This window comes from Gigantopelta aegis, chromosome 9 (assembly GCF_016097555.1).
Source record: "Gigantopelta aegis isolate Gae_Host chromosome 9, Gae_host_genome, whole genome shotgun sequence".
Lineage (NCBI taxonomy): Eukaryota > Metazoa > Mollusca > Gastropoda > Neomphalida > Peltospiridae > Gigantopelta > Gigantopelta aegis.
This window is the reverse complement of record NC_054707.1, coordinates 43676025-43698314: the sequence shown is the minus strand read 5'-3', so window position 1 is coordinate 43698314 and position 22290 is coordinate 43676025. Positions and strand designations below refer to the sequence as shown.

Sequence of the window (22290 nt, the reverse complement as noted above, 5' to 3'; positions counted from 1 at the left end):
GATCAGTCACTGAACTACTCTTTTCCCTGTGTAATGATTCTATCATATCACCCAGCAAATGATCTGTCACTGAACTACTTTTCCCTGTGTAATGATTCTATCATATCACCCAGCAAATGACCTATGACTGAACTACTTTTCCCTGTGTAATGATTCTATCATATCTCCCAGCAAATGATCTGTCACTGAACTACTTTTCCCTGTGTAATGATTATATCACATCTCCCAGCAAATGATCTGTCACTGAACTACTTTTCCCTGTGTAATGATTCTATCATATCCCCCAGCAAATGACCTGCCACTGAACTACTTTTCCCTGTGTAATGATTCTATCATATCTCCCAGCAAATGATCCATCACTGAACTACTTTTCCCTGTGTAATGATTCTATCATATCTCCTAGCAAATGACCTGTCACCGACTACTCTTTTCCCTGTGTAATGATTCTATTATATCTCCTAGCAAATGACCTGTCACTGACTACTCTACCCTATGTAATGATTCTATTATATCCCCCAGCAAATGATCTGTCACTGAACTACTTTTCCCTGTGCAATGATTCTATCATATCTCCTAGCAAATGATCTGTCACTGACTACTCTTTTCCCTGTATAATGATTCTATCATATCCCCCAACAAATGACCTGTCACTGAACTACTCTTTCCCCTTTGTCATGATTCTATCATATCACCCAGCAAATGACCTGTCACTGAACTACTTTTTCCCCTTTGTCATGATACTATTTAATATTTAGTCCAAAACCTTACACATTGTGATTATTGTATGGCAATCTAATTAAAATTAATAGACCAGTAGAGTTAATTTTAATCAGATTGATCATGTGGCCAGGGAAATTGATGTATTGAAATTATATACAAAAGTGAAATATTTTCTATTTAAACTTTATCTATTGATATTATATATATTGTACATAAGGCTAAGCAAATACCTCTCTGCTAGGCCAAATACCCTCAAATGGAAACATTTACTAGTATTTATCCAAAGCGTCAACTGTTTTTTAAAGATTAGGAACTGGGACATAAGAAAATCTGTCAACCATCAAATTAATATATACAAAAACTATTATTTATTTTCTCTTTAAAATACAATATCAGTTTTAATAAAATTTATGTCACAACAAGTAACCAAATGAAAATTAATTAATATTTAAAAAGCAAAATGATTACATTATGCTTAGGATAAAAAATATAATCCTTTCATTTGGAGTACAATATAAGCCAATTTCAGACATTTTTATGATACATGATAAAGTCTTGGAGCCTGTATGTAGTATTAAAACAAAATGGCAAACAATCCTGTTACACTAGCTTCAGAACATTAAAACATCTTCATTACAGGCACCAAGACTCACAAAGAATATAAATTCAGTGCATATAATAAATATAAAATTTTAAATTATGTACTGCAGTTATAGAAGAAAAACGAAATAAAAATGAAACTTTTCATCCCAGCAATATAAAAACTCATAATGTTAATAACTCATCAGTAACTCATACTAACGCTAAAAAAATAATGGTTGGGTCCTGAGTTCATTACACATAACATAAAACATCTTTATTATCTGGCCCACTCTTTAGACATAGCCGCACGATCATTTTAAGTTCTTCACTGTATGTTTTTTTGTGTGTTTTTTTATGGATGTGGTAAAATGTATAGAATCAGACATCTGTCAGTGTTTATTTTGTTTTCATCACATAATATGTCAATTGGTTAACTGTTGTGGGGAATATTGTTCCACTCTTTCCAGCAGGGCATCAGAATATCCAGGTGAATAGTATCTGAAATAAAAGAAAACAAAAAAATGTAACTGAAACGTTTATTAAAATAAATAACACTGATCCCAACACTTTTTATAAAATGCACTGATTGGATAGGCAACCACACAAACACAGACACTGATAACATAGTATGTACTGTAGAATGGATGAAAGGACTTACACTAAATGCAACATTATACAAGTAAAAACAATATCACATTTGAAAAATATGTTTTTAAAAGACCCAGAGTCTTGCCTGGCTGGATATTCACAAAAAGCCATAGAAAGAAAGAAATGTTTTATTTAACGACGCACTCACCACATTTTATTTACAGTTATATAGTATCAGACATATGGTTATGGACCACACAGAGTTTGAGAGGAAACCCGCTGTCGCCACTACATGGGCTACGCTTTCCAATTAGCAGCAAGGGATCTTTTATTTGCGCTTCCCACAGGCAGGATAGCACAAACCATGGAATTTGTTGAACCAGTTATGGATCACTGGTCGGTGCAAGTGGTTTACATCTACCCATTGAGCCTTGCGGAGCACTCACTCAGGGTTTGGAGTCGGTATCTGGATTAAAAATCCCATGCCTCGACTGGGATCTGAACTCAGTACCTACCAGCCTGTAGACCGATGGCCTAACCACGACGCCACCGAGGCCAGTCAAAAAGCCATAGGTGCATTTTCATAGATAGTTTTTGAACATCAATGATGTCCCTTGCTCATATATAGATTCAAAAGTTCCATTCACAACAGGATCGAACTCTGCGCATCCAAAGCTAGTCCCGTAAGCCATCCATTTTGCAATATTACACGAAACCCACTTCAACTATTATCATGATGATCAGGGTTTAAAGACAGTAACTGCGAAGCCGTACAATAGGAGTGCCTCTTATGAGAGTAACCATGAGAATAGCCGATTGTGACAAGATAACATTACAATTTCATCAGTTGCTATATCTCGTAGGAGGCAGTTTTATCGTATGGTGTTGCCTTAGTGAACAGTGTACAGCTACAGAGTGTACATACTTTACGATTTCCTCTGGGTAGCAGTTGTTGATTGTGTTGATATATTCTGCAAGGGCTGATCCGGCCTCTGCCTTGATCTCCTGTATCTTCTTGAGCCCCCCACTGGTGACAAACAATCGCCTGGCCTTCGAGTCATGCGGCAACACCTTGCTAAACTGACCGACCACGTGCTTCAGGATGTTGGGCGGGGCGTCGTGTAACAGCGGCTCCAGGGCCGGCAGGTGCACACACTTCTGTAGGATGTTCTTCAAAGCTTTCTTGCTCTGGAAACAACACAAACAGTTTAAATGTTAAGACGGAAAAAAACATGAGAACTACGACATGGAATTGTAACTTTGCTGAATTTTATAAATGTTTAATTTAGTATCTCCTTTTGGAGTCTATAACAATGTGTTATTAATAATTGTTTTAGTTAGTTATGGATGGATGGATGGGATGGATGGATGGATAGATGTGGGTTCTTGGGTGGGTAGATGGATGAAGGATAGATGGCTGGATGGATGGATGGATGGATGAATGGACAAGTTAACGAACAAATAAACAAATGACTAGATGTCAAACAACAGGGCTCTGTGTTTGCAACATCTCAGGAAAAGAAACAAATATTTGTTTAACGACAGCTCACCATGTTTTATATTACAACTATTGGGTGTCTAATACATTGTCATTTCATATTTGGTCTAGATTGTGACAGAAAACCCTCTGTTACCACTCAAGCTACTACTACTAAATAGCAGCAATGGATCTTTTACATGCACTTTCACAGATAGAAACACTCATATGACAGACCATGATGTACCAGTCGTGTGACCATGGGCTACATTTCAAACACCCTCGCCTTTTTACATTAAAGTATGTGAATGTTAATGAGTACATCAGTCTGTGTTGCAATGCCAATATGATTTAATAATTTAGAAAAACATAAATGTTATTAGCGATCATGAATAATATGAAGAAAACCTTAAGTGTCAATCTTGTACAAAATGAGTTAATGCCTTAATTGTGGTCTTTTAGAGCACACATCAATCTAATATAGCTAGATATCAGAGCAATGCTTTCCTGGTTCCTTGACTTTGAGACACAAAAGAGTTTAACAAAGCCTTTACTAAACAAATATAAGACACAAAAAAGTGATTTCCTCAAAATTGTTATTTCACCAAAAATGCATTTTGTATTAGCAGGGCAACAAAACCCATAGATTAGTGACTGAGGTTAAAGTAAGACAAAGGTCTATAACACACACATAATCTTCTATCTGGAGTTCGCCAGCACCTACCTTTGTCTGTAAGTCCTCGGACACATCGGCTCTCAAGTAGCACTGCAGTAGTTTGGGCAGGACGTTGGCGACAGCAACGGCCTTCGAGTGTTCGGGCGTGTGTCGACCAATCTGACCGAGCGCCCAGGCCGCCGCTGCCTGGATGTGGTCCTCCTGCTCCTCCGACAGCGCGATCGCCAGCTGAACTACTCCCTGCAAGACAAAACAAACTTAACATGCACTGAAATAATCACATTAATAAAACCTAAAAGTATGTCTTAACACATACATGGATGGATATGAACATGTCTAGAAGTACATCTGAGAAATGTTCATACCCTGACATAATATATCAAATTGTGAATTGAACATAATTCTGTGCTTCTGCAATACTATAATATCTATATTACATGTATATTATTTTAAGGTTCTGGCAGAATCCTAAAAACAAATCTCTAAATCCAAAGCCTGTATATTTAACTGGATGGATAGCATAATTGCTGTATCATATTTTTCTTTCCCCCAGCTTAAATCCTGATCCAAAGACTGTTCTATATAAAACTGTCAAATTCTGAGTAATGGTAATAACAGAAATATATTAAATACCTTTGACACGATAACAGCCATGGCCAGATTTTCCGAATGAGCTGCCACATATCCTAGCATCATGATGCCCGGTAGTCGAACGGTTCCCTTTGATTCTCCAACGTAGTCGACAACCGCAGCCACCCCACCAGCATTCACGATCAGCTGAGCAAGCTACAATATACAAAACAATACACATCAATTATATCTTTACACAGATCTAAACAAGCATATTTTGTGAAAAAATATTGTGATGATCTGGGTAATTTAATTTGATAATTTAATTAAATAAGATATCAATCAAGCTTCCATTTTTTATTAAAATGTATGTCCACTAAGCAGGTACATGAAATCACTTTTATCTGTCATAAACTTTAGAACATTATTTCATGAGGCACATAAACTTGATATCAAACAGCAGTTTAATATCCTAATTATTAACCTGTCATTTGTCTGGTGATTGATCATTACAAAACCTCAGGCAATCGCTCTATCCTAATCCATCCCCCCGCCCCATATATGTAAAACATATGTTCTTTAAAATGTACATGTACTCCACCTAATGTACCTCACTTTTATCATTTTATACATCATACTATTTAACAGCATTAATAAGATGATACCTCTGGTGTGTGTTTTGCTATTTCTCTGATCAGTGTGGCCACGTTCTTCTTAACGTATTCGTCAGGGTCTTTCAGACACGTAAGTACAGCCGGGAAGATTTCTGCCTCCACAACCATCTCCGCTAGATCCACCGAGTGTTTGGCAATCTGGCTCAGAGCTGAAAACACTTGTCGCTGTAAGAACAAGAAAAGTCACTTATATATTTAGCAAAATGCAAAATACAAAGATTTTAATTTTAATTATAATACACAAAACAATGGTAAACTTTATATTTCGAAAAGTATCGGGATACTGTGACCCTTTTCATCAAAGAACAGGGATAGAAAAAAATATCCTGAAAAACATGGGAGGATTTTCGTTTCTGGTAAAGGAATACAATAATAAACCAGTACGTTTCTTGTTTTGCAAGAAATCACGATAGACTATTCAAGCAGTTTTGACATCGGTTATTAACCATCAAATTCATCAGATGGAAATTTTAAATGGATTTGGAGCCAGTGACATACATATGAATTAAAGTTTTAATTGTTGCAAAAGGAAACAACAAATTACTAAGGGGTTCTGGGAACAAAGAGCTACCGAAGATATTTTAATTCTAGATGCTGTTAAGCACATTTTGGAACATTTCAAATTCACAGTTCCAGGTGTGGTTCTGAAAAATTTGTATAACTGAACAATAGACTAGAGCAGAGAAAATACACACATTCAACCCCATTACACAGATGAAATTTAAAGTCAACATGATGTATTTAACAAGTAGTTTTAAGTCAAAACAACATTAAATTGTTACGTCTGCTTCAATGACAGACAGCATCTGTATGGCGTGACCTAAACACTTATAACACTAAGTTCTGTGATCACCTTCAGCTTGGCATCTGGGTTAAGTATCATCTGTGCTAGGTGAGCTATGGCCCCAGCATCAACCACGGTCTGGGCGAGTTCCGGCGAGTGCTTACAGATATCGCTCAGTGCTGAGGCCGAGATTCTCTTCAAGGACAGTTCCGGCTCCTGGATGCAGAGCACAAGAAGTGGAACTGCCCCTGCATCCACCACAGCCTGGGCCAACTCTGAAAACAGACAGAAAACTTCATTACTTTACTGGTGACATGGTGTTGCTCCATAATTCACATGGTATGCTAATCAAGGCCGTTCCTAGCTCTGAGGGCAGTAAAAAGGCAATCAGGGCTCAGTAATAAGGGTTTTCTCCAGCTACACAAAAAGGGTACTCTTAAACCAAAAACACTATTGCCCATATTTTTCGGGGGGAGAGGGGGGGGGGGAGACAACTCACCCACCTCCTCCCGGTATTTTCTCTTTTGTGTCGATACTCTAAAATAGATCTTAATTTCCTTACCATTGGATCGAATCAGCTAGCTTTTATATTGGAGTAGAAAATTACCTTGAATCTTTCCAAAACAATTCTCCTTTACAAGTGTTGGTCTTGGCCTTATCTTTATCTTACAACAGTAAGAGATTCTATTATTATTACTACTACTATTATTATTATTATTATTATTATTTACCTGCATTGTGTCTGGCGATATAACCTAATGCCCATGCTGCCGATTCTTTTACACCAGGATCAAATTCTTCCAAGCAAATAACAAGGGCATCAAGTGCACCACAATCCACCACAGACTGAGCCAGCTGGGGAGAATGTTTGGCCACTGCTCGAAGTACAAAGGCAGCTGCTTTCTTGTAAAACCGCTACAGAAAACAATAATATCAAACAGGTCAGGAATACATTCAAAACACACATAAACATTTTGTTTTGCTGTTTTACAAAATGACGGACATATAAAACCAGATTTGCTGTAAACTGATAAATATCAAGTTGAAGATTTCTGTAACTGTCACTTGTATTAAATTCTAGGTCATGTACTTCTTTATGTTTACTTAGGTCTTACTACACAGATCACTTCCGGGTGAGAGTTCATTCATCACGGTCCTCTATAGTTCCTAATTGTGACACAAGTTGTGGTTCACATATTCACTTCTAGGAAATGGTGAAGAATGAGAACAATATGTGTGTTTAATGGTAAGCCTTCTGGCTGTATTTTGCCCATGTTATTTTGTAATATTGTGCATTTACCTTTTGGGACATGGGTGCAAGAGACAACCGGAGTGAATCAGTTAATGAACCACCTGTTCGGACCAGTACTACAGCCAGATGCGGTCATAACAAAAAAATGAGATGGAAATGTTCTCAATTTTGGAGTGAAAATAAATGCTTATATAATGTATGTTCACAATGGTGTATGTTGTTAGTGCCAACGAGAACCCGTTCTATTGGCAATCTTCATTTGAAGTTGGGCAATTTAACATGGGTTTCAATGGCAGATGACATCTGTGTAGTGAGACCTTATTTTGAAAACATTTCAGTGAAACTGAATCAATCAATACTGCATGAGTCAGTATGTTCTATAGATTTTATCCCGCTATGAAAGCCTGAATAATACGAGATACTGGTCAAATAATCATATTGGTAATTCATTCATTTCTTTTCATTATAAATGTTCATGTTCAGGTATGGTTTAAGCATGCTGTTCTAGGCACACATCCCTCAGCTATATGTCCAGGACAGCCGCTGAAGGGTTATGAGAGATTCAAGGTGGTATAGGAATCTTAAAACAACGAAATGAGACATGCACTCACTCAACACTAAATGTGATGAGTTAACCTTTCACCGCATCATCAGGGTCATAAGCATACGAGACAGGGGGCAGAACCTCAAATTAGGACATGAATAATACAGATATTTGGGGAACATAAGACCGTTTAACCATGTATTTCATTCATTCTATCCTCAAAATTAGTTGTAATCCATGCGTAGTAATTTGTTTGCAACCATATAGGGCTTACAGCTGTTTGGTAGTAATGCTAATATGAATAAATTCAGATTCAGGCATTTTCATCTAATTCTGGTAAAAGCCAGCCTGCCCCCCTACAAAAATGGGAGCCTGTACGCCTATAGTCAGGGTTGGGTATAGAGCTGGGCGGTATTGAAATTTGAGATTTGATATCAATATCGGTATTTTTGTGGTGATTTACCCCGGTATCGGTACGGTATTCGGTATTGACACGATTCCGATATCGAGCGCTATTTTTGGTATACTCGGCTTTAAACGCATGCCTGTGTTAAAGCTCCTTCGCTAATTTCATCTAAATACAATTAAATTCCATACACAAGGCTCTCGTCTGATTTATACCAACCCATTTTGCGTTCGTCAGATATATTATTAGTGCCTTCCGGGAAATATTTTTCAATTCCGAAATTTCGGTATTTTGAAATTTGCTCGGTACGGTAAATCGGTATTAACATAATACCAATACCGAACGGTATATACGGTATACCGCCCAGCTCTAGTTGGGTACATAAATTATAATTCAGGGGGGTTACAGTTAACATATTAATTTTAAAATCAATGACTACTTCCCAAGTTGCATTCAGTTTTTTCTTTTGCTTACAACAAATATGGAGTTACTACAAACGTAATTTATAATGACCAAAACTATAACGGAATTGCCAAAATTAACAATTAAAGTAAGTTTTTTCAAATAAAGTGCCATATAATAAAAATAAAATGTTTTAATAGCTGAAAATATTTTACACTGCCTAATAACTATGGTCAGTACTTTTAACGCTGATCTGAAAGGAAATATATAAGTATATATAACCGGAAACTAACGTTCTGTTCAGCAAGCGAATACACCAGTTGTGGCAATATGTCTCCCTTGACGACCGCTTCAGCCAGGTCATCATTGTAGTTGGCGAGTCGACCTAGTGCTAGTGCAGCTGTCTGCTGGATTGTGGGAACGATGTCCAACAATAATGGCCGAAGTAATGACATGACACCAGCATTTTGAAGAGTTTCAATGTTTTGTGGACGTGATGCCAATTCAGCCACAGTCTGCACAAACTGTGTCCTACTTTTCTGGTATTGTTCAAATACTGAAAGTGATAAACAAAACATTACACAGTACATACATATGTACATGGGCATACAAATGGTCAACACTCCTCCATTGTTATTGTTAAACAGTCTAAATTAGATTCAAATCCATAGCCGTTGCTAGATGGTGCCCCATTGTCTGCCTGAATACTGTGTCCTAATACTAGACCAAGCATTTGCATCATGGATAATCACAGATGGACATTAAGCTAGGTAAACACTAATTACCAATATTCTATGTCTTATTCTGACTAGTGTATGGTCAAGATGAAATGTGTCTTGTTTTGAAATGTCTCCAGTGACGTATAAGAACCATTTGCAGTTTAACTGAGAAATTAAACAAAATCACTAGTCTACCAGTTAGGTCTTATCTATCATTGATGCAACGGAGCCTGGCGATCTCGCCCCGTGTCGATCTCGCCCTGGTGAAGTCGCCCGAGGCGAGTTCGCCAGGACTTATTTTCATCGTTAGGCGAAGTTATCATACATATTAGACTTGCTAGAAGACATATATTACAACATATATTATAGTATATATCTACTGTCATTATCAGCATGTTTTTGTGCCAAAACTACAGGGATATACCACTTATACTACTAGTTTTGTGTTGGGACACGCTGTGGCGAGATCGCCATATTTACTTCCGTGTTGCATGTCTGTTTAGCGAAGTCGCCAGTACATTATAACTCAACAATATTCAAGTTACAAGCTGTTTTATGTTTACTTCATTAAGTAAATACATGTGCAGTAGTCATGGTTGGATTTTCTTGTTGTAAAATGTAATACATTGGTAGTTTACATTTCTGACGATTTCACTTGCAAGCCGGGGCGAGATCGCCAGGATTTTTCTTGTTTAAGTTTACAGTTTATAATAATAAATACACGTAAAGTACACATTTATGGTTTGTTTCATCATGTAATGTAACATTTTTTAAGTTTACATTTCTTATTATATCACTTTTTCAGGCTGTGGCGAGATTGCCAGGATTTTCTCAGTGTAGCATTTTTATGTTGGGTGAAGTTGTCACACGTTACTACGCAACTATTTGTCATAAGTGCACACTTTAACGATTATTTGATATATACTAAATATATATATATGTGTGTGAGGTATGTCCATGTATGATGTCAAAAGGTCGGGGTGGTATTGCCTCCAGTTGAAATTGATTTTCAACTACGTAAGTAGCCTGTAAAAAAACGGAACTCACAAAACATGCCTTGTTCTATTAATTACACTGCTGTTTTAATCAGTTAACGTTGTTAACCTCTTAATCCATTAACTTTTATAAAAAGCTTCTCACAAATATGCACACATAAATGTGTACTTTACGTGTATTTATTATTATAAACTGTAAACTTAAACAAGAAAAATCCTGGCGATCTCGCCCCGGCTTGCAAGTGAAATCGTCAGAAATGTAAACTACCAATGTATTACATTTTACAACAAGAAAATCCAACCATGACTACTGCACATGTATTTACTTAATGAAGTAAACATAAAACAGCTTGTAACTTGAATATTGTTGAGTTATAATGTACTGGCGACTTCGCTAAACAGACATGCAACACGGAAGTAAATATGGCGATCTCGCCACAGCGTGTCCCAACACAAAACTAGTAGTATAAGTGATATAACCCTGTAGTTTTGGCACAAAAACATGCTGATAATGACAGTAGATATATACTATAATATATGTTGTAATATATGTCTTCTAGCAAGTCTAATATGTATGATAACTTCGCCTAACGATGAAAATAAGTCCTGGCGAACTCGCCCGGGGCGAACTCGCCCGGGGCGAGATCAACACGGGGCGAGATCGCCATACTTCGATGCAACTAAACAAAAATTGTGGATTAAAATTTAATACAAAGTAAATATTATTGGCAAATATTAAAAGAGCTGTTGTTAGCAATTAAATGTTAACAATTCTGGATGGCCGAATTTTAAATAATAATTATTATAAATATTTAGGAATCATGTAAAGTGTCTGTGCTAAACGCCTTAAAAACAAAAAAGATTGTCGAAGTGAAAATCAAAATGTGCCTTTGGCTTCACGTTCGTATCGTGATTAATTAATTAATTACAAAAATACAAATTCATGTATATTACCTTGTAGTACTTGTCTTTGACTCATTGTGTTTTTGTGCACTTCCAACTAGGCCTTTAGAATATTTTTGACACGTTTCCCTGTAATATTTTCAACACTGATTTTCCAGAGAGATGTTGTTGCTATTGGCAATGACAACTGCCCTGATCCGCACTAACTGACGTGATCATTTTTCATTGGCCATTCTTTGTTGTAAACATAAAACCAATAATCATCCTTAAACCAAATGATCGTGTCATTTATTATTTTTATAATACTTCAGAGGCATACATATAATTACAATTTGTTTTATTTTCAAAAACAAAAATAATTGTCTTTTGAGCTAATGTCCCAGACGACACCGGTGACTCCTCGGTCGATTCCATATGAATCATATCATGGATAAATCTATGTATTTGGCGCATCAATACCATGACAGCTTCTGACGGATACAAGTCAAAACATACCCAAATCAAAAAGTACCTAACACAAACGTATCCATATTTGGTCAAAACGTACCTATACAAAAAGTACTAGGAGGGAAATCCTTTAGACCTAGGCCCTAATTAATTTATCCGATACAGCAACATGGCGCTTCCCATGAAACTGAAATACTTTAGAAATTTGCAGAAAAAAGCTAGTTCATTTGTATTGATACAGGTATTTACTATAGTTATAGAAAACGTATAGTAATACAATGTGACTTGGAAATACTGAGTATTTAAAATATACCATTCTCTTTAGGAGTATGCTAATTATAATATACTACTCTTCGTATACATGTATCTTCGATAGGAACCTATAATCGAGTCATTTGACAGAACTTTACGGTTAGACCAAAGATTCAGTCGCTGCAGTTTCCAGACGCATGCTAAAGAAATAGTACTGACCAACGTTTTTTTTAATATAAATTACACATTAAAATAAAATGTGTTTCTTCCAAATAATTTTTCTTATGCTTGTTATGTCAAGCTAAATAAAAATTATTAGCTTTTATTAGTCTGGAGGGACGTAGTAAGTGTGGTTCTTACTACATCCGGATCTTGTTACATACCCAATATATAGCCTGTATTCAAAACTTGTGGCACCATGTTTCAAACTGAAATAGTACAACACATGGACACACAAACCCAAAATTTATAACGTACAGTACTCACAAAACCCCGATTGAAGTACTTGCATCATTATTAACAAAATAAATCTTTAACGACAACCTTAAAAAATATCCCCTCAATTTTAAATTGGCAAAGTAGAGGGAAGCAACTCGCCGTGCACGTTAAGAAAAGTATTGACTTAATGTGCCCCGTGCACTATAACGTTTATTAGTTTTAAACTTTTAATGGAGGCTGATTGTAGTATTATTCTTAGTTTGGGGTATCATTGACGTCCCTAACTGTTTTAGGCTTTAAATTCCATTAGTTTTGTTTCTACATGCACCGATCTCGCAATCTTCCAATATCACATTTGTTGTCTCAGGGTTTCTAACAGAGGGTACAAAGGGTAAAATTACATACCCTAAGTTAAGGTCGCGATGGTGCATGTAAATATTTGTGATGATAGTAGTGCAAAGATTGTTTCAGCTTGACCCAAAACTGATTTTGTTTTCTAACAACTCGCCCAAACTCTACTGTCCTATAAAAACTGTTTGTACATAGTTAACTCACATACACACAAATTACTAATCCACTCAAGTGCTTAGTTATGGCTGAATTTTGTAGAGAATGACCATATGTTAAAGCATCCCTAAATTTAGCAGCAAAGATAACAAAACAGTTATTGCAATTTAAATATTCAAATTGTAAAAAAAGAACTAAATACGATAGTATACATGTATGTACAAGTGTATGTATGTAAACACATGTATGTAAACTTAGGTGGTTTTGTTTAACGACACCACTAGAGCACATTGATTTATTAAACATTAGCTATTGGATGTCAGACACTTGGTAATTCTGACATATAATCTTTGAATGGAAACCCGCCTACATTTTACCATTAGTAGCAAAGGATCTTTTAGATGCACCATTCCACACACAGGATAGCACATACCTCAGCCTTTGATATAGCAGTAGCAGTTATGGTGCATTTGCTGGAATGAGAAAATAGCCCAATGGGCCAACTACGGGAATCGATCCTAGACCGACCGTGCATCAGGCTAATACTTTACCAGTGGACTTCAGTACTGGCATGTGTGATAATGTTAAAGAAGTTGTAGTATACCTGTTCACTTTGAAACAATGACTGCTCCATGTTATAACTAAAAGACAATGACAATTGTTCAAACACATGTTTATGCAAACTTTTTTAATGATTTGTTGAAGAAAATTTGAGGTAACAAACACCACATATTAAGGATGAGAATGGGAGATATTTCAGTTCAATATTTTGTGTAAATGTGTTCTGTTCATTGCTTACATACTTTTAAACCAAACGGCAACAAAATTTGCCATTACCTATTGTGGTATTTTTGTATCCTAATGGATTATAGTCAGCTGTATATAGTGAATATGTTTTAGCAGACCCAGGTCATACCAAGAATGTCCAGGTCATGTTATTTGGGGGAAAGATTGGTCTTCAGTAGTAAAAAGTATTTATAAAACAGAGTATGTAATAAAGTAATATAGTACATTTAAAACATTTCCATTCATATTCTAGGGGAAGGAAGGTGTATATATTTGTATATCTATACAATGTATAGACATTCACTGCGTCTTTAGTAGGTACAGCCTTCTGTTATGCATATATACATATATATATATATATATATAGCTTTAATTTAACATTAAAAAAATTGTCTAATTTTTACAGCGTAGGTTTTTAACTCCTGATGACTTGGCTGACGACCCAAAGAGGAAGAAGCATGTAGAGGAACCACAGTTTCCCGATGAGTACTCCCTCGATGGACCTCCAAAGGGAAAGAGCTATGACAAGAAGCCATTTAGCATGGAGCTCACTGCTGGGAAGAGATATTCATGGTGTTCTTGTGGCTACAGTCACACTCAGGTATAGGCATCTGATGATGACATGGTTTATACGGATCACTGACATTAGGGGTATCATAATATATCTACCTCATAACATGTAACATATCACAATACATAACTTTTGATACCGTACATGTCATAATACCAGATTCACAGTGTTGGTCAAAATATAAATCATCGTTTGATACACATGCAAAGGTATCATGTATAATATTATCAGCAGTGCTATCGTGATGCATTGGTGTATCCCCTAATGCAGGGCACAATATTTCATGCGAACCGCCGTTCTGTTCGCGTGTCGGTTACGCAAAATTAAATTTACGCGAACCGCAAATCGGTTACGTCATGACCTGTAAACGTTCAGAAATTAAAACTTGCAAACTTCACGATTACAGGAAGTTTATTCATGCAGACATACTATTGGTATTCCGACAAATGTTTTAGACTGATTTTTAGATACTTGATGCGCAGCAAACCAGTAAACAACGTTATATTGCAACAGTTGTAACTTGCGACCAGTCTACAGTTTAAAAAACTTTTAAGAAATGTGCTCGGACCGCTTGGGACGGCTAAATTTTCTGCTGCTATTTTATTTCTAAAGGAATATATGTAGACATACTATTGAATTGGCTATAATTTTACATATGTTAAAAATGGTTTTAACGTAAACAGGAATCCAAAAGTGTCACAATTTTTTTTAAATACTAACATCGCATAATGAGCTTTAAAAAAACAACGTTTGGAACGTCACTGTAGTATATAAGTACCATCGATGAAGTGAAAGTAGAATAGCCACCGCAAATCGCAAAAAGGAATCCCTACAAATGAGTATTTATCTATTTCAAAGGCGTAGCGCCCATTACGCACAGTACGCATGTGCGTAATGCAAAAACTAAATCCGGGAATAGGTCGAGGCTGTCTGTAATTGTTCTATAAAATATCATCTTAAAATTGACTCGAAAACAGATTTTTAAAAATGCATCTACAGCTAGGGCACGCCTTTGGCATGCGTAATTCTAAGAAAATGTCTGGCTACGACCCTGTATTTTGTTTCAGTACTGGGGCTAATATTCAGTTCTTTTCTAATATTGTTAACTTTAGCAAGCATTAAAGACATTTTTTTATATTATTTTTTGTAAAATGTTTTCTTTTGTATTTGTTTTAACTTTATGTTTCAGCTAAAAACTATGTATTTAAAATATAATTTCAACGTAATTTTGAGGTAACCGATCAGATAACCCATGGGTTACGCAAATATAATTCACGTAACCGAACAATTGGTTACCTAGGTAAAAAACACGTGAACCGACTTCCGGTTACCTCAGATTTCAAAATATTGTCCCCTGTAATGGACATCGTCCTGGAATTTTCCAGTGTCAGTTTCCAAGCCTAGAAAGTCATGGAATTTTGAATTGGGCCGTGGAAAAAACTATTGGTTGCTAATTTATTTTACTCATTACAAATAACCCAGCAAGAGGGTCAGATTACATCAAAATGTTGAAATATGTTGTTGCTGATCACAGGAAATCCTTTTTAAGTTTAAACCATTGGAAGTCATGGAATGTGGTTCATAAAGAAGCTAAAGAGCAGATTGATTTGTTAATCATCAACTATTGGATGTTAAACATTTGGTAATTTTTATATATAGTCTTAGAGAGGAAACTACTACATTTTTTCATTAGTACACTATCCCACAGACAGGATAGCACATACCATGGCCTTTGATATTCCAGTTGTGTTGCACTAGCTGGGAGGAGAAAGTGGTTCAAAAAGTGTATGAACTGTGTACGTATGTGCTGATCTTTATTCGTAGACTACAGGTTTAGTGATTAACAGACCTCTGAGAATGGAAATTGGTGTAAACTAGACTTGCATCAGTGATATATGAATGAAACTATCATTCTTACCGTTTTCACACGTCTGCACTAACAACTGGTATATCAAAGGGAATGGTATATCCTATCCTTTCTATGGGAAAGTGCTTACAAAAGATCCCTTGCTGCTATTCAGTTGATGTTGCCTACACATGTATATGGATGCAGCTGTCTACTTTCACATTCTAGACTGTCATGCCATGAGTGACCGAGGGCAGTTAATTCTGTTATTCCCCAACAGAAATAACAAACAACAAAATAACTAACGGTATATGTATTCTCAGAATTACAAATAGTGATCCCAAGGCCAATTTAAGGTTTAAAGTAAATTGTAATAGTGTTCTTTGAGAATTGAATACGAAGCACTGGCACACACTACATCATGCCTGTACGCAGGGGGGGGGATGCGTCTGCCGAGGTCCGTCCGTGGATGTGTAAAAAATATATTTGACATATTTTGAGACAAAGAAACATTTCAAATTTACTTCCCAGAATGCAGGAAAATGCATCTCCTGCATTCTAGATTTAAAACAATTTCGGGGGGCATGCCTCATGTCGATTACGCACCACCCCATATAAATATTTGCGTATGGGCCTGTACATACAGTTCAGTTTCAATCACATCAATCTTGAAAGTTACTACACCACAGAATTCCTTCACATAAACACTTGAAACATCAAGTAGATGTCGAGGTCTTTACAAAGGTCGCTCAGCCCTTGAAACCTGTTAACAAGGTCGTTCAGCTCTTGGAACCACCGTCAAGGTCACTCTGCCCTTGAAATCAACAAAGTCGCTCTGCTCTGCCAATGAACCATTAGAAAGGTAGCTTGACCCTTGAAACCTCATCACAGACGACACCATAGCCCCATTCGATAATCGGTCATCCATCTCCAAGCTTCGGCGACACCAAAAGCTACTGGTAACCCTCACACTATGTACGTCACCAGCTCAAACCCACAAAATTACCTATTAATAAAAAATATAATAACCAATACAATTATCAACATATGCCACACTGACTATGGCTGACTGAACAGCAGCCATCATGACTTTCTTTGCCATTCATAATACAATATACATATCCAGTAACATTAAATTCATTGTTGCTGCATATATAACATCAACAGTGTACAAATTCCAATCAGTATAATTACTTATACTATTTTTTTTAAATATTAATCGATGTTAAAACTGCTATATCCCCCCCCCCCCAACACTATCTATAAGCATGTCTCAACAATTAACATTGATAATATAGTCTACCTATAAAACTTTTCCAAAAGTACACTTTAATTTACAACAGTTTTCATAATATACAAATTAAATAAAATATACTTACAATATAATGCAACTCCGAGTATATATCATGTAACACTGAACATTCACAAATAACCCAAAACAAACTTACCCCAGTTGTTCACGGCAAACCTTTTCATAGCTTCCAAAACCAGTGTCCACTCACAGTTCAGCTCATGCATTCTGTGTGACGCAGTTCTAGGTTTCACATTGACAAATTTCATTTCATTTCAACTTATTTTCGTGCTTATATCCAATTAAGGTTCAAGCATGCTGTCCTGGGCATACACCTTAGCTATCTGGGCTGTTTGTCCAGGACAGTGGGTTAGTGGTTAGTGAGAGAAAAGAGGGTGTAGTGGTCTTACACCTATCCATTGAGTCATTAAAACTCGCTCTGACTGGGAATCGGTACTGGACTGCGAACTCAGTACCTACCAGCCTTATGTCCCACGGCTTAACCACGACACCACCGAGGCCGGTTCTGACAAATGGGAATGGGACATTTTTTAACGTGCACATTCAGGGCAAGCTTTTATAGCGTATGCTTGTCCTAGGCACAAGTACCGGGAGTACCAGCAGTCCAACCGTAGTTGGTAACAGGTGGGGGGGGGGGGGGGGGGGGGGGGTATGGTGCTATGTAATTTGGAATGTCCCATAGGATTACGCCAAAGGGAAATGAGTGCGCATTTTGATGAAGGAAGTTTGGTGCAATTTTGATGGTCATTCTAAAGAATAAATACATGTGTAACCATGTGCAGAAACCAGATAACCTAGTTTATGTAGAAACCAGATAACCCTAGTGTATGTAGAAACCAGATATCTCTAGTTTATGTAGAAACCAGATAACCCTAGTTTAAGTAGAAACCAGATAACCTAGTTTGTGTAGAAACCAGATATCTCTAGTTTATGTAAAAACCAGATATCCCTAGTTTATGTAGAGACCAGATAACCCTAGGTGATGTAGAAACCAGATAACCCTAGTTTATGTAGAAACCAGATATCCCTAGTTTATGTAGAGACCAGATAACCTAGTTTATGTAGAAACTAGATAACCTAGTTTATGTAGAAACCAGATAACCCTAGTTTATGTAGAGACCAGATAACCCTAGTTTATATAGAAACCAGATATCTCTAGTTTATGTAAAAACCAGATAACCCTAGTTTATATAGAAACCAGATAACCCTAGTTTATATAGAAACCAGATATCCCTAGTTTATGTAGAAACCAGATAATCCCACTTTATATAGAAACCAGATATCCCTAGTTTATGTAGAAACCAGATAGTCTTAGTTTATGTAGAAACCGGATAACCCTAGTTTTTGTAGAAACCAGATAGCCCTAGTTTACATACAAACCAGATAGCCCTAGTTTATGTAGAAACCAGATAATCCTAGTTTATATAGAAACCAAATATCCCTAGTTTATGTAGAAACCCGATAGCCTTAGTTTATGTAGAAACCCGATAGCCCTAGTTTATGTAGAAACCAGATAATCCTAGTTTTTTTTATAGAAACCAGATAATCCTAGTTTATATAGAAACCAGATAACCCTAGTTTAACACATGCTGAGATGTCATTAAACAAAGGGGGGAGGGGTTAGAAAAAAAAGATGTTTATACTTTGAGTAATTTTTGTTATTCATATTGGGTTTTTTAACTTTTTCAGCCCATGTGTGATGGAACACACAAGACTCTGTGGGGTACGGCTGAGAAGAAAACGATGCCCAAAGCCCGGCCAATTCGCTTCCAGGTGGATGAGACAAAGAACTACTGGTTGTGTAACTGCAAACAAACATCAAAGCGCCCGTTCTGTGATGGCACCCACAAACGACCTGACATACAAGAACTAAAACTCTGACCTTTAGTCATCATGGAATTATAGCTTGTAAATAGTGACATAGTGTTATATAGGTTTTAGAAAGATGGACTTTTACATCCACATTTTACAACATTGCTTGCTGATACAAAACACAAATATAACCAGTTTTAATCAATTTGAGTGTTTTCGTTATCAGTGGATTTTGCTATTGGCTTTAAAAAAAAATTAAGTTTGTTTTGTTTAACGACTCCACTAGAGTATGTTGCTTTATTAATCATTGGCTGTTGGATGTCGAGCATTTGGAAATTTTGCATATAGTCTTTTGAAAGTAAACCTGCTAAAATTTTTCATTATTAGCAAGGGATCTTTTATATGCACCATCCCACAGACAGGATAGCATATTTGATATACCAGTCATGGTGCCCTGTCTGGAATGAGAAATAGCTTATAAAAGATCCCTTGCTAATAATGGCAAAATGTAACAGGTTTCCTCTCTAAGATTTGTATGTCAAAATTACCAAATGTTTGACATCCAATACCCTATGATTAATAAATCAATGTGTTCTAGTGGTGTCGTTAAACAAAACAAACTTAAACTTTAAATTATGATGGAGCAGTAAAGTATTTCTTTGTTTCTAGCCCCTGATAGGAGATACATTCTTTGAGACCCGGTGAGACCCGGTGATGACATGTAGATTGCATTAAATGACTATACACCTAGTTCTCTGATAGTTCACTGAATGGTGCATTATGAAGTACCATTTAAACAAAGTGTTTCACATGTATGTATCTTACTCGGTTTATCAAGTTATGTACAACTATGCTTTACTTTACTGATATATTCATGGGAGTGCTATGCTTGAAGGAATCTCAGTATTAAACTGTTGACAAAGGTAAACGGACTTGTCGTCAATCAAGAATTAACTAGGTCTATTCTCCATATTAAATACATTGAAAATTACTTAGTTAATTGTCGTTCAGCGTTGTCTGAGAACTTAGAATACCAGGGGTCTAATTCACAAAGGTCTTTTAGGCTCTGCTAGACAACAAAGTATCCTCTTTGCAAGTCTTTTAGCATTGCACTACGAGATTGCAAAGTTACGAGAGTTTAGTGAATTAGGTCCGGTGTCCTTCGCGACATCACTGTATCAGAATTAAAGTTTAGTTCGGCAGATATATTTTATTATTAAATTGCCAAAGAGCTGTTAAATATAATGTTTTCAAAGAGGTTTTTTTATGTAGTATTTCGTCTGGCCCACTGAAACATTAATTTTGCTACAGTTTTTCTTACCATATTTGCCAGTATTATTAATACTTTTTGGGTATCCAAATTAATTCACATGGTGGGGTCAAATTTTAAACCATGCTGCTGCATATATATATATATATATATATATATATATATATATATATATATATATATATATATATATATATATATAATGTAATAAGGAATGGCATTTAATTAATTTTTTGTGTGTGGATGATTATTTTGAATTGTTTGGGGGGGGGGGGGAGAGTTGGTACTGACAAATGAAGAAACTGGACTATACAGACATTATTGAATATACCAGCTAGTGAGCGAATCGTAATCGTCATTCACGTACTAGTATGTGAATTACGGCATCCATCACACGTTTAGACTTTTATGTATATTTTGGTGTATTACTGGTGAGAAGGGCTAGATTAACGCAAATTTCCGGTGGGGGAGGGGCTTTCATGTCCTGGGTGAATAGAAGTTCATTTTACTGTTGACACAGACCTAACGTTCTCGCCACAGAAATCACCAGACTACTGGTACCACGTATCCACGCCAGGCACGTGTCTAGGAAATTGTGAGGAGGGTGGTCTGTACTTTGGCGAGTGAGTTTTTAGAGGGGGTTGTAGTTATGCAACACAGAAAAATATATATTGAAAAATGAAAATTCGTTTGGACCAGGGGTTTTCGACCCCGAACCCCACCCCCTCCACGCATACACACAATTAGAAACTAGGCCTACCCTATTGAAAAGTGCATTTTGTAAATTATTCCTAAAATCATTTCAGACCGACTTCAAAATAAGTGTACTACTACACTAATTAAATGTTGGGCTTTTTTGTTGGGGGGGGGGGGGGGGGGGGGGTTCTAATTATTTTTTATATTATTATTATGTTATTTATTTACGAATTATTAGTAATTATCGGCTGCTGGGTGTCAACCATTTAATAATTCTGACATAGCCTATATATTATAGTCTTGAGGAAACCCACTACTTTCTTCCATTAGCAGCAAGGGATACTCTGTCAAAAAAGAAACGCATAGGTGATAGGGAAAGAAGAAAAGTGTTTGATTTTACAGCATGCCCAAATGCACCCTAAAACAAATTTAACACACGCTGTGCGACAATTGCAGGAAATCGGCGTTAAATGGTCAGATTTTGGCAAATGCACGTGAAACTCGGGGGAAACGATTGGGGTAGTGATGGGTATTTAAAGCTCGCAATGATGCGTCATTTCCATTTCGACGTAGACGAGTTACAAGATCCCAAGACTAAGCCTGCCGAATCGAAACATTGCAATAGGCCGCCTCCAGTTAGGTGACTTACAGTCAGCAGTCGCACACCACATGAACGTCCATCAGAGCACCATTTCACGTCTCTGGGACAGGTACCAGCAGTTTCAATCAGCTGAAGACCGGCCCAGAAGTGGAAGACCTCGCATAACAACTGCAGTACAAGATCGCTACATCTTGGTTCTGCACTTGAGTCACCGAACTGCCTCAGCAACGAACACTGCTGGACGCATACCTGGTTTGAGAAGGGTGTCTGCACAAACCATTCGGAACCGACTTCGAGAAGCTGGTTTACGGGCTAGGAGACCGTATGTTGGCTCTGTCCTGCGACGTTAACATCGACATTTACGTGTTCGCTGGTGCAAGAATGTACAGGGGTGGAACTTGGGGGAAACTGGCGGCGAGTATGGTTCAGCGACGAGTCACGTTTCCTTCTACAGTGACGT

General features: G+C 36.8%; 2 protein-coding genes across 2 annotated transcripts; one reads left to right on the top strand and one right to left on the bottom strand.

Moving 5' to 3' along the window:
• Positions 1–808: 808 nt before the first annotated feature.
• Positions 809–11479, bottom strand: LOC121380714 (sperm-associated antigen 6). The gene is made up of 9 exons (XM_041509667.1): positions 11344–11479; positions 8969–9231; positions 6803–6986; positions 6141–6346; positions 5279–5452; positions 4677–4829; positions 4092–4283; positions 2816–3078; positions 809–1800 (listed from the first exon to the last, which is right to left on the bottom strand). The coding sequence occupies exons 1-9, from the start codon at positions 11366–11368 to the stop codon at positions 1725–1727; spliced, it is 1536 nt and encodes a 511-aa protein (XP_041365601.1). The 5' UTR covers positions 11369–11479; the 3' UTR covers positions 809–1724.
• Positions 11480–11861: 382 nt separating this feature from the next.
• On the top strand, positions 11862–19468 carry LOC121380925 (CDGSH iron-sulfur domain-containing protein 3, mitochondrial-like). Its single transcript, XM_041509963.1, has 3 exons — positions 11862–11980; positions 14129–14323; positions 19141–19468. The coding sequence occupies exons 1-3, from the start codon at positions 11909–11911 to the stop codon at positions 19330–19332; spliced, it is 459 nt and encodes a 152-aa protein (XP_041365897.1). The 5' UTR covers positions 11862–11908; the 3' UTR covers positions 19333–19468.
• The last annotated feature ends 2822 nt before the right edge of the window (positions 19469–22290 follow it).

What these genes read in the sequence shown, in the direction of transcription:
- LOC121380925 (XM_041509963.1), top strand. Translation starts at nt 11,909, where the DNA reads ATGGCGCTTCCCATGAAACTGAAATACTTTAGAAATTTGCAGAAAAAA. An exon ending in GTTCATTTGTATTGATACAG is followed by an intron (nt 11,981 to 14,128) that starts GTATTTACTATA and finishes TAATTTTTACAG; the next exon opens with CGTAGGTTTTTAACTCCTGA. An exon ending in GTGGCTACAGTCACACTCAG is followed by an intron (nt 14,324 to 19,140) that starts GTATAGGCATCT and finishes TAACTTTTTCAG; the next exon opens with CCCATGTGTGATGGAACACA.
- LOC121380714 (XM_041509667.1), bottom strand. Translation starts at nt 11,368, where the DNA reads ATGAGTCAAAGACAAGTACTACAAG. An exon ending in ATTCGCTTGCTGAACAGAAC is followed by an intron (nt 6,987 to 8,968) that starts GTTAGTTTCCGG and finishes TGTTTTCTGTAG; the next exon opens with CGGTTTTACAAGAAAGCAGC. An exon ending in TGGCTGTTATCGTGTCAAAG is followed by an intron (nt 4,284 to 4,676) that starts GTATTTAATATA and finishes TTTGTCTTGCAG; the next exon opens with GGAGTAGTTCAGCTGGCGAT.